The following is a 10,249-nucleotide window of genomic DNA, read 5'->3' as shown; positions in this document are numbered from 1 at the left end:
TCAGGGATGATTGATATCTCTCAGGGGTGATTGACAGCTCTCGGGTGATTGACAGCTCTTAGGGGTCTCAGGGGACGCACAATTGGGGAGACCCTCGTCGGCCCCGCCCCCTCACTGAGGCCCCGCCCATCCCAATACACCGCCCCTTTTACCCTATGACCACGCCCCTTCCTTATAGCCCCGCCCCTCTGCTCTGCTCCGCCCCGTTCCCGCCGTGCCCCGCGCTCCAAGATGGCGGCGCCGTGGTCGGTGCCGGTGCTGGCGCTGCTGGCGGCGGGGGCGGCGCTGGGAGCGACCGGGGGGCTGTGCCGGGGGGGACCGGGCAGCGGCACCGGCACCCGGGTGAGCGGGGGGACACCGGGACCGGGGAGAGCGGGGGGGACATCGGGACCGGGGAGAGCGGGGGGGGGGGGGGACACCGGGACCGGGGAGAGCGGGGGGGGGACACCGGGACCGGGGAGAGCGGGGGGGGGACACCGGGACCGGGGAGAGCGGGGGGGGGACACCGGGACCGGGGAGAGCGGGGGGGGGACACCGGGACCGGGGAGAGCGGGGGACACCGGGACCGGGGAGAGCGGGGGGACACCGGGACCGGGGAGAGCGGGGGGACACCGGGACCGGGGAGAGCGGGGGGGGGACACCGGGACCGGGGAGAGCGGGGGACCCCGGGACCGGGGAGAGCGGGGGGGGGGACACCGGGACCGGGGAGAGCGGGGGGGAGACACCGGGACCGGGGAGAGCGGGGGGGGGACACCGGGACCGGGGAGAGCGGGGGACCCCGGGACCGGGGAGAGCGGGGGGGACACCGGGACCGGGGAGAGCGGGGGGGGGGGGGGACACCGGGACCGGGGAGAGCGGGGGGACACCGGGACCGGGGAGAGCGGGGGGGGGGGGGGGACACCGGGACCGGGGAGAGCGGGGGGGACACCGGGACCGGGGAGAGCGGGGGGGACACCGGGACCGGGGAGAGCGGGGGGACCCCGGGACCGGGGAGAGCGGGGACACCGGGACCGGGGAGAGCGGGGGGACACCGGGACCGGGGAGAGCGGGGGGACACCGGGACCGGGGAGAGCGGGGGGGGACACCGGGACCGGGGAGAGCGGGGGGACACCGGGACCGGGGAGAGCGGGGGGGGAACACCGGGACCGGGGAGAGCGGGGGGGGAACACCGGGACCGGGGAGAGCGGGGGGACACCGGGACCGGGGAGAGCGGGGGGACACCGGGACCGGGGAGAGCGGGGGGGGACACCGGGACCGGGGAGAGCGGGGGGGGGGACACCGGGACCGGGGAGAGCGGGGGGGACACCGGGACCGGGGAGAGCGGGGGGGACACCGGGACCGGGGAGAGCGGGGGGGGGGACACCGGGACCGGGGAGAGCGGGGGGGGGGACACCGGGACCGGGGAGAGCGGGGGGGGGGACACCGGGACCGGGGAGAGCGGGGGGGGGGACACCGGGACCGGGGAGAGCGGGGGGACACCGGGACCGGAGTGGGCGGGGCCCTCGGAGCAGGACGGACTGACGGCTCTGGGTGGGTCTGTTTAATATTCATGAGGGGGCGGGGCGTCGCCCCCCCCCGGGGGGTGTCCCCGCGCCGGTGTCACCCCCCGTGTCCCCGCGTGTCCCCACAGCCCGGGGACACCGAGAGCTGCCGGGTGAGCCTGAGCCTGGAGCACTCCTTCGAGCTGGGTGAGGGGACAGGGACAGGGGACGGGGACAGGGGACATGGGGACTGGGGACAGGGGACATGGGACAGGAGACATGGGACAGGGGACAGGGACAGGGGACATGGGGACAGGGGACAGGGGCCATGGGACAGGGAACAGGGACAGGGGACATGGGACATGGGGACATGGGGACAGGGACAGGGGACATGGGGGCAGGGGACAGGGACAGGGGACAGGGGACATGGGGACATGGGGACAGGGACAGGGGACATGGGGGCAGGGGACAGGGACAGGGGACAGGGGCCATGGGGACAGGGACAGGGACAGGGGCCATGGGGACAGGGGACAGGAGACATGAGGACACTGGGAGCTGGGTGAGGGGACAGGGGACGCTGTGCTCCTTTCAGCCGGGTGACAGGATGGGGACATGGGAACGGGAGTGGCACTGTGGGACACTGGGTCAGGGGGATGGCACTGAGGGACGAGACTGGGGACACGGGGACAGGGGTGGCACTGGGGTCGTGGGGAAGGGTGACACTGGTGGCACAGGGACAGGTGTGGCGCTGGGGGCAGCGGTGGCACTGGGATGGGGGTGGCACCGGTGGCACAGGTGGCACTGGGGACACCGGGCTCGGGTGGCACCGGTGGCACAGGGCCAGGGGTGGCACTGGGGGCGGCGGTGGCACTGGGATGCGCGTGGCACGGGTGGCCCCGGGGACGCGGTGACAGCGCCGTGCCGGGGCCAGCCCGTGTCCCTGTCCGCAGACGACGCGGCGCGGTTCCGGCGCCGGGGGACGCTGGCGCTGAGCTCCGGGCCCGAGCCCGCCCTGAGCCTGAGCCAGAAACCGCTGGGGGACGAGGACAGAGCCCGGCTCCGGGTGGGCGACACCGCGGGGACACGGGGACACGGGGACAGGAGGGGGGGGACGGGGGGACACGGGGACGGGGGGGACACGGGGACAGGGGGGGACACGGAGGGACACTGGGGGGACATGGCGGACAGCGGGGACAGTGGGGACAAGGAGGGATGGGGAGGACACTGGGGGACGTGGGGAGGACACACAGGGACACCAGAGGGGCACCAGAGTGACACAAGAGGTGGCAGCATGGGTAGTACCAGGTGCGGGTCAGGGGCTGGAGGGTGACACTGAGGTGACATGGGTGACACCGGGTGACACCAGGTGACACGGTGTCCCCGCAGGAGGTGGCAGCGCGGGACGGGCTGTACCGGGTGCGGGTCCCCCGCAGGCCCCTGGGCCCTGGCGAGGAGGGGGACACTGAGTTTGTCACCTCCTTCGTGCGGGCGGTGAGTGACAGGGACACCCCGACCTCTGTCACCCCCGGGACCCCCCGGGGTCCTCGTGCCCCTTGTCTGTCCGTGTCCCCTGTCACCCTCCCTGTGCCCCCAGCATGTCACCTGTATCCCCGTGTCCCCTCGTGCCCCTGTCCCCGCACGTCACCGTGTCTCCTGCCGTTTCCTGTGCCACTGTCACACCGTGTCCCCTGTGTCCCCTCGTGTCCCTGTGTCCCATGTCCCCCCATGTCCCCTGTCCCTCGTGTCCTTGTGTGCCTGTCCCCAATGTCCCTGTCCCCATGTCCTTGTCCTTGTCCCCATGTCTTTGTCCCCATGTCCATGTCCCCAATGTCGGTGTCCCTGTCCCCATGTCCCTGTCCCCAATGTCCCTGTCCCCATGTCCTTGTCCCCATGTCTTTGTCCCCGTGTCCATGTCCCCAGTGTTGGTGTCCCTGTCCCCATGTCCGCGTCCCCAACGTCGGTGTCCGTGTCCCCAGTGTGCCCTGCTGGAGTCTCACCTGTCGGACCAGCTGACGCTGCACCTGGACGTGGCCGGGAACGTGGTGGCGCTGGGGGTGGTGGCAGCGCCGGGGACCTGCCGCGGCTCCGAGGTGGAGGACGTGGACCTGGAGCTCTTCAACACCTCGGTGGCCCTGAGACAGCCCCTGCCCGCGGCCACGTGCGTCACAGGGGACACGGGGACATTGCGGGGGACGCGGGGACACGGGGACACACTGGGGGACATTGACCGGGGAGCCCCCACCCCCTCGGTGGCCCCGTGCCACGCTCTGCTGCCGTGTGAGTGACAGGGACACGGGGGGACACGGGGGGACACGGGAGACAGGCTGGGGACACGCTGGGGACCCCGGGGGACTCTGTGGGGACGCGGCAACGGGGGCTGGGGTGACCCCGGCAGGGGGACGGGGGACACGGTGACCCTGCGGGGAATCCGGGGGGTAGGTCGGGTGTTGGGGTTTCCCATGGGGGCAGTTCTGGGGTGCCTGTGACCCCCGTGTGACCCCCGTGTGACCCCCCGTGTGACCCCCCCGTGTCCCCAGGCCCGAGACGGCCGCCTTCATCCGGCACCTGGAGCAGGAGCAGGCGCAGCGCGCCCGGAACCCGCAGGAGCAGAAATCCTTCTTCGCCAAATACGTGAGGGGCCAAAACACACAAAAACACACCCCGAAACACCCCAAAATACACAAAACACCCCAAAACACACCCCAAAAACACCCCAAAGCACACAAAACACACCCCAAAACACCCCAAAATACACAAAACACACCCCAAAAACACCCCAAAACACACCAAAACACACAAAAACACCCCAAAACACACCAAAACACACAAAAACACCCCAAAACACACCCCAAAACACACCCCAAAACACACCCCAAAAACACCCCCAAAAACACACCAAAATACACAAAACACCCCAAAACACACCCCAAAACACACAAAATACCCCCAAAGCACACCCCAAAAACCCCAAAACCACCCCAAAACACACAAAAACACCCCAAAACACCCCAAAATACACAAAACACCCCAAAACACCCCCCAAAACACACCCCAAAACACACAAAACACCCCCAAAGCACACCCCAAAAACCCCAAAACCACCCCAAAACACACAAAAACACCCCAAAACACCCCAAAATACACAAAACACCCCAAAACACCCCCCAAAACACACCCCAAAACACACAAAACACCCCCAAAGCACACCCCAAAAACCCCAAAACCACCCCAAAACACACAAAAACACCCCAAAACACCCCAAAATACACAAAACACCCCAAAACACACCCCAAAACACACAAAACACCCCCAAAGCACACCCCAAAACCACCCCAAAACACACAAAAACACCCCAAAACACCCCAAAATACACAAAATACCCCAAACACACCCCCAAACACACAAACACACCCCAAACACCATCAAAAACACACAAACACACCCCCAAACACACAAACACACCCCCAAACATACAAACACACCCCAAACACACCCCAAAACACACAAACACACCCCCAAACACACAAACACACCCCCAAACACACAAACACACCCCCAAACACACAAACACACCCCAAAACACACAAACACACCCCAAAACACCCCAAACACACCCCCAAACACACAAACACACCCCAAACACACCCCAAAACACACAAACACACCCCAAAACACCCCCAAACCACTGCCCCAGACACAGTGCCCCACACTCACTGCCCCCAAACCCACCCACCAACCTCCCCAAAGAAACACCTGCAGCCCCCCAAAAACACCCCAGACCCCCTGCCCCACACCCACTGCCCCCCAAAAGCCCCCTGCCCCCAAACCCACCTACACCCCAAAAAAGTCACAACCCCCCCCCTGTTGCGCCTCCCCCCAGCACCCCCAAATCCTGCCCAGACCCACCCTGAACCCCCAAACTCCCCCTCCCCAAATCTCCTGAGCCCCCCGAAACTCTCCCCACATCTCCCAGGAACGGGATTTTGGGTGACGCCCCCCGTTTCCCTTTTGGGGGGAGGGGGGGGTGGGGATTTTGGGGGGGCCCCTCCTGGTTGTCAAGGGATGGGGACAGGGTGGGTTTTGGGGTGACCCCCCCCCCCCCCAGTTCCATGATTTTGGGGTGACTCCCCTCCCCTCTCCCCACAGTGGATGTACATCATCCCCATCGTCCTCTTCCTCATGATGTCCGGAGCCCCCGATGCCGGGGGGGCGCAAGGGGGGGGGCACGGGGGGCGGAGGGGGGGGCGGGGGTCAGGTGAGAGCCCCTCCCCCAAAATCTCCCCCCCCAACCCCCCCCCCTCGACGTGGGGGATGGGCATTAAACCTGTGGGAGACCCCCAAAATCTGCGTGAGCCCCTAAATTTGTGACCCCTCCCCAAATCTGGGTGTGAGCCCCGAAATCTGGGCGTGACTCCCCTAAATGTGGGCGTGACCCCCCCCCCCCGAAACTGGGGCCCGTGTGGGAAATTGGGGATGGGGCGGGGCTGGCCAGAGCGACCGCGCCCCACATATGCAAATATGGGCGAAAACGCCCCTTTATGCAAATGAAGGAGCGTCGTGCATCATAGTCACGCTCTTTATGCAAACACAATTTACCGTGCCATATAACCACGCCCCTTTATGCAAATACAGAGCAAAGCACGTCTTATTGCCACGCCCCTTTATGCAAATACAGAGCAAAGCACGTCTTATTACCACGCTCCTTTATGCAAATACAGAACAAAACATGTCGTATGCCCACGCCCCTTTATGCAAATGCAGAACGAAGCATAGCATATAGCCACGCCCCTTCTTGCCAAAACACGCGCGGCGCCGACACGCCCCTTTACGCCGGGGGCGGTGCCGCGCGGGCCGCCCCGCTGATTGGTGGAGGAGATCACGCGGCTGTGGTGGTCACGTGGCTTCCCGGAAGCGGCGGCGCCGTTCGGCGAGTGCCGGATCCGTGAGCGGGCCCGGAGCCCCGGAGCCACCGGAACCACCGGAGCCCTCGAAGCCTCGCAAGGCCCGGATCCCTCAGCGGGTCTCGCAGCCCCGGAGCTCCCAGAAGCACCGGGCTCCCCGGTAGCCCCGGAGCCCCCCGAAGGGCCGGCTCCCCGGTATGGCGGAGGGCGGCCCGCGGCGGCTGCGGCCCTGGCTGCTGGCGCAGCTGCGGAGCGGCCGCTTCCCGGGGCTGCAGTGGGACGACGCGGCGCAGACGGCGCTGAGGATCCCCTGGGCCCACGGCGGCCGCAGCGGGGCCAAGGAGAGCGCGGGGGCGGCGCTCTGCAGGGTGAGGGCGGGGCCAAGGAGAGCGCGGGGGCGGCGCTCTGCAGGGTGAGGGCGGGGCCGGGGCGGGGCCAAGGAGAGCGCGGGGGCGGCGCTCTGCAGGGTGAGGGCGGGGCCGGGGCGGGGCCAAGGAGAGCGCGGGGGCGGCGCTCTGCAGGGTGAGGGCGGGGCCAAGGAGAGCGCGGGGGCGGCGCTCTGCAGGGTGAGGGCGGGGCCAAGGAGAGCGCGGGGGCGGCGCTCTGCAGGGTGAGGGCGGGGCCTGGGCGGGGCCAAGGAGAGCGCGGGGGCGGCGCTCTGCAGGGTGAGGGCGGGGCCTGGGCGGGGCCAAGGAGAGCGCGGGGGCGGCGCTCTGCAGGGTGAGGGCGGGGCCAAGGAGAGCGCGGGGGCGGCGCTCTGCAGGGTGAGGGCGGGGCCAAGGAGAGCGCGGGGGCGGCGCTCTGCAGGGTGAGGGCGGGGCCGGGGCGGGGCCAAGGAGAGCGTGGGGGCGGCGCTCTGCAGGGTGAGGGCGGGGCCAAGGAGAGCGCGGGGGCGGCGCTCTGCAGGGTGAGGGCGGGGCCAAGGAGAGCGCGGGGGCGGCGCTCTGCAGGGTGAGGGCGGGGCCAAGGAGAGCGCGGGGGCGGCGCTCTGCAGGGTGAGGGCGGGGCCAAGGAGAGCGCGGGGGGCGGCGCTCTGCAGGGTGAGGGCGGGGCCAAGGAGAGCGCGGGGGCGGCGCTCTGCAGGGTGAGGGCGGGGCCAAGGAGAGCGCGGGGGCGGCGCTCTGCAGGGTGAGGGCGGGGCCTGGGCGGGGCCAAGGAGAGCGCGGGGGCGGCGCTCTGCAGGGTGAGGGCGGGGCCTGGGCGGGGCCAAGGAGAGCGCGGGGGCGGTGCTCTGCAGGTGAGGGCGGGGCCAAGGAGAGCGCGGGGGCGGCGCTCTGCAGGGCGAGGGCGGGGCCGGGGCGGGGCCAAGAACAGCGCGAGGGCGGCGCGGGGCTCTGCATGGTGAGGGGCGGGGCTTAAAAGGGGAAGGTCTGTGAAAAAGGGAGGAGCTAAGAAAGGGTGGGGCCATGGGAGGGCCCGGGCTGTCCAAAGCCATTGGTGGAGGTGATGCTTGAGCCACGCCCCCACTGGGGGAGGAGCCAGGCCGGGGGCGTGACCGGGAAAGCTGCGGGGCAGGGCTTTGAGGAGGGGCGGGGCTGAGCTATGCAAATGCGAGTGGGTGGGGCAAGGCCAGGAGGGGCGGGGCTGTGCTGTTAATGAGGTGGGCGGGGCCAGGAGGGGCGTGGGTGCGCCCGGGCCACTCCCCAACGCCGATGGCCCCGGCAGGCGTGGGCGGAGTACAAGGGGCGGCTCCGGCCCGGGGACCCCCCGGACCCCGCGGGGTGGAAGACGCGGCTCCGCTGTGCCCTGGCGCGGAGCCCCGAGTTCCGGGAGCTGCGGGCGCGGGGCCGCACCGACGGGCCCAGCTCCTACCGCGTGTACCGGCTGCTGCCCGCCCGCGGTGAGCGCCCCGACACACCGGGCGGGGAGTGGCATGGGGGGGACACCGGGACACGGCGAACGGGGAGGGAACCGAATTCGGGGGAGGGGACACACAAAGGAATTGCGGGGAGCGGGCTGAGCATGGGGGGCGCCGTGGTGGGGGGGGGGGCTGGCGGAGGGGGAACCCCCAAATCAGGAGGGGCCGGGTGGGGCGGGGGGGTGAGGCTGGGGGTACCCGAGGGTGGGTACGGCAGGGAGGGGGGAACCAAAGCACAGGAGCTCCAAGGGCCGGCGCCACGTGGGGGGACGGAAAGGGAAGGGGACAGCAGCGGTGCAGGGCGGCCAGACGCGGCATCAACGCTCTCATGCCGACAGAGCCGAAGCCCCCCAAGGGCCGGCAGAGCCAGAAGGAGGCGGGGCTGAGCCCCCAGGAGCCCCTCCCACCGACCCCGCCCCCTGAGACCGAAGAGGAGGCCCAGGACGAGGAGGAGCCCGGTAAGAGTTGGGGGCAGTTCTGGGACACTCCTGGGGCTGGGCTGGCCTTGGGGGCGGAGCACGGGGGTGTGGCTGGTGTCTGACTCCACCCCTTCATCAGAAGCCCCGCCCCCGGAAGAGGCGCCTCTGCGCATCGAGGTGGAGTGCACGGAGCCCCTCCCCCCTGTGCACGGTAAGATCCGCCCCCCAAGGGGAGGAGCCACCTCCAGCTAATCGCCAGCTGGGCCCCACAACCTGACCACACCCCAAGCCCCGCCCCCATCCCCGCCCCTGCCTCCTGCTGACCCCACCCAGTCTTGGCTCCTCCCCCAAAAGCATCGGCCCAGCCGGGCCACGCCTCCCACTGGCTCCTCCCCCGCGGTGACCCCGCCCCTTCCGTCACGGCTCCGCGGCGCCCCCTGCAGGAGACGCGGCGCTGGTGCTGCGCCTGCGCCAAGGCGCCGCCGTGGCCTGGCAGGGGGCGCTGCCCCCCGGCGAGTACCTGCTGAGTCCTCCGGGCCGCCAGGAGGCGCCGCCGCCGCTGCCGCGCCTGGTGCTGCCGGCGGGGGCGGGGCCGGGGCTCCTGCTGAGCAGCGCCCCCCGCGGGCTGTTCCTGCGCATGCGCCCCGGGGACGGCCCCGCCCCCGGCCCCGTGCGCGGCCCGCACGCGCCGCACGGGCCGCTCCAGCAGGGGGCGCTGCTGCAGCCGTTCGACGCGCGGCGCTTCCGGAAGGGTGAGACCAAGTCACGGGGCGGGGGGGGGACACACGGGAGAGACCAAATAACGGGGGGACGGGGGGGGGAAATAACGGGGGGGGGGGGAACGAATAACGGGGGAGGAGAGACCAAATAACGGGGCGGGGGGGGAGTAATGGGGGGAGAGAGCAAAATAACCGGGAGAGACCAAGTCACGGGGGGGGGACACCGGAGAGACCAAATGGCGGGGGGGGGGGAAATAACGGGGGGAGGAGAGACCAAATAATGATATGGGGGAGGGGCAAATAATGGGGGGAAAGACCAAATAACGGGGGGCGGGGGTGCAAAATAATGGGGAAAGACCAAATAACAGGGAGATCAAATAATGGGGGGGGGGGGGGGAAGGACCAAAATACCGGGAAGGGGGGGGAGAGGGGACCCGAATCCCCCGCCCCTCCCCCAACGCTGACCTGGCCCCCCCCCCCCCCCCCAGAGTTGGAGCTGCACCGGGCCGGGCGGGGCCCCCGCCCCCTGCACCGGGTGACGCTGGAGCTGCGCCCCCCCGAGGGAGCCCCCCAGGGCGGGGGGCTGGTGCTGGAGGTGGGCAGGGCAGCTGGGGGGCGGCTGGGGCTGAGATGTGGGGCGGGGGGAGCTCTGGGGTGTCGGGGATTTGGGGGAGCGGAGGTTTCAGGCCCCTTTTCTCTCCCCCCCCTCTCCCCCCAGTTGGAACAGGCCTTTGCCCAGCGCCTCCTGGACACCCTGGGGACCCCCCCGGAGACCCCCCCGAGGCAATAAAAGCTCAGTTTGGGTCAGGAGAGGTGACGGCGTCCCCCGTGACCCCCGCGCCGGTGTCACTGTCCCCAAAGGGGGGCACCC

The 10,249-nt window shown here is 69.8% G+C and overlaps 2 protein-coding genes across 3 annotated transcripts; both read left to right on the top strand.

The window, feature by feature from the left end:
- Nucleotides 1-143: 143 nt before the first annotated feature.
- On the top strand, nt 144-6,223 carry EMC10 (ER membrane protein complex subunit 10). Its single transcript, XM_066208221.1, has 7 exons — nt 144-342; nt 1,631-1,688; nt 2,432-2,544; nt 2,868-2,972; nt 3,458-3,639; nt 4,019-4,112; nt 5,628-6,223. Exons 1-7 carry the CDS (start codon nt 232-234, stop codon nt 5,847-5,849), a joined length of 885 nt encoding a protein of 294 aa, XP_066064318.1. The 5' UTR covers nt 144-231; the 3' UTR covers nt 5,850-6,223.
- An 81-nt stretch (nt 6,224-6,304) lies between these two features.
- LOC136304771 (interferon regulatory factor 9-like) lies at nt 6,305-10,199 on the top strand. 2 transcript variants are annotated; one of them, XM_066208219.1, is made up of 7 exons: nt 6,305-6,750; nt 8,048-8,222; nt 8,579-8,698; nt 8,799-8,870; nt 9,103-9,411; nt 9,867-9,973; nt 10,097-10,199. In XM_066208219.1, exons 1-7 carry the CDS (start codon nt 6,580-6,582, stop codon nt 10,166-10,168), a joined length of 1,026 nt encoding a protein of 341 aa, XP_066064316.1. In that variant the 5' UTR covers nt 6,305-6,579; the 3' UTR covers nt 10,169-10,199. The 2 variants fall into 2 exon arrangements, with proteins under 2 accessions (XP_066064316.1, XP_066064317.1); XM_066208220.1 differs by having other exon boundaries at nt 6,306-6,750; nt 8,802-8,870.
- Nucleotides 10,200-10,249: the final 50 nt, after the last annotated feature.

This window comes from Chamaea fasciata, unplaced genomic scaffold, assembly GCF_029207755.1.
Source record: "Chamaea fasciata isolate MVZ Bird 193981 ecotype frontalis unplaced genomic scaffold, bChaFas1.0.hap1 SCAF_174, whole genome shotgun sequence".
In the NCBI taxonomy this organism is placed as follows: Eukaryota; Metazoa; Chordata; class Aves; order Passeriformes; family Sylviidae; genus Chamaea; species Chamaea fasciata.
Note: the sequence above shows the minus strand (reverse complement) of the source record. Positions and strands in the feature narration are given on the sequence as shown.

What these genes read in the sequence shown, in the direction of transcription:
- EMC10 (XM_066208221.1), top strand. Translation starts at nt 232, where the DNA reads ATGGCGGCGCCGTGGTCGGTGCCGGTGCTGGCGCTGCTGGCGGCGGGG. An exon ending in AGGACAGAGCCCGGCTCCGG is followed by an intron (nt 2,545 to 2,867) that starts GTGGGCGACACC and finishes GTGTCCCCGCAG; the next exon opens with GAGGTGGCAGCGCGGGACGG. An exon ending in AATCCTTCTTCGCCAAATAC is followed by an intron (nt 4,113 to 5,627) that starts GTGAGGGGCCAA and finishes CTCTCCCCACAG; the next exon opens with TGGATGTACATCATCCCCAT.
- LOC136304771 (XM_066208219.1), top strand. Translation starts at nt 6,580, where the DNA reads ATGGCGGAGGGCGGCCCGCGGCGGCTGCGGCCCTGGCTGCTGGCGCAG. An exon ending in CGGGGGCGGCGCTCTGCAGG is followed by an intron (nt 6,751 to 8,047) that starts GTGAGGGCGGGG and finishes TGGCCCCGGCAG; the next exon opens with GCGTGGGCGGAGTACAAGGG. An exon ending in GCGGGGGGCTGGTGCTGGAG is followed by an intron (nt 9,974 to 10,096) that starts GTGGGCAGGGCA and finishes CTCTCCCCCCAG; the next exon opens with TTGGAACAGGCCTTTGCCCA.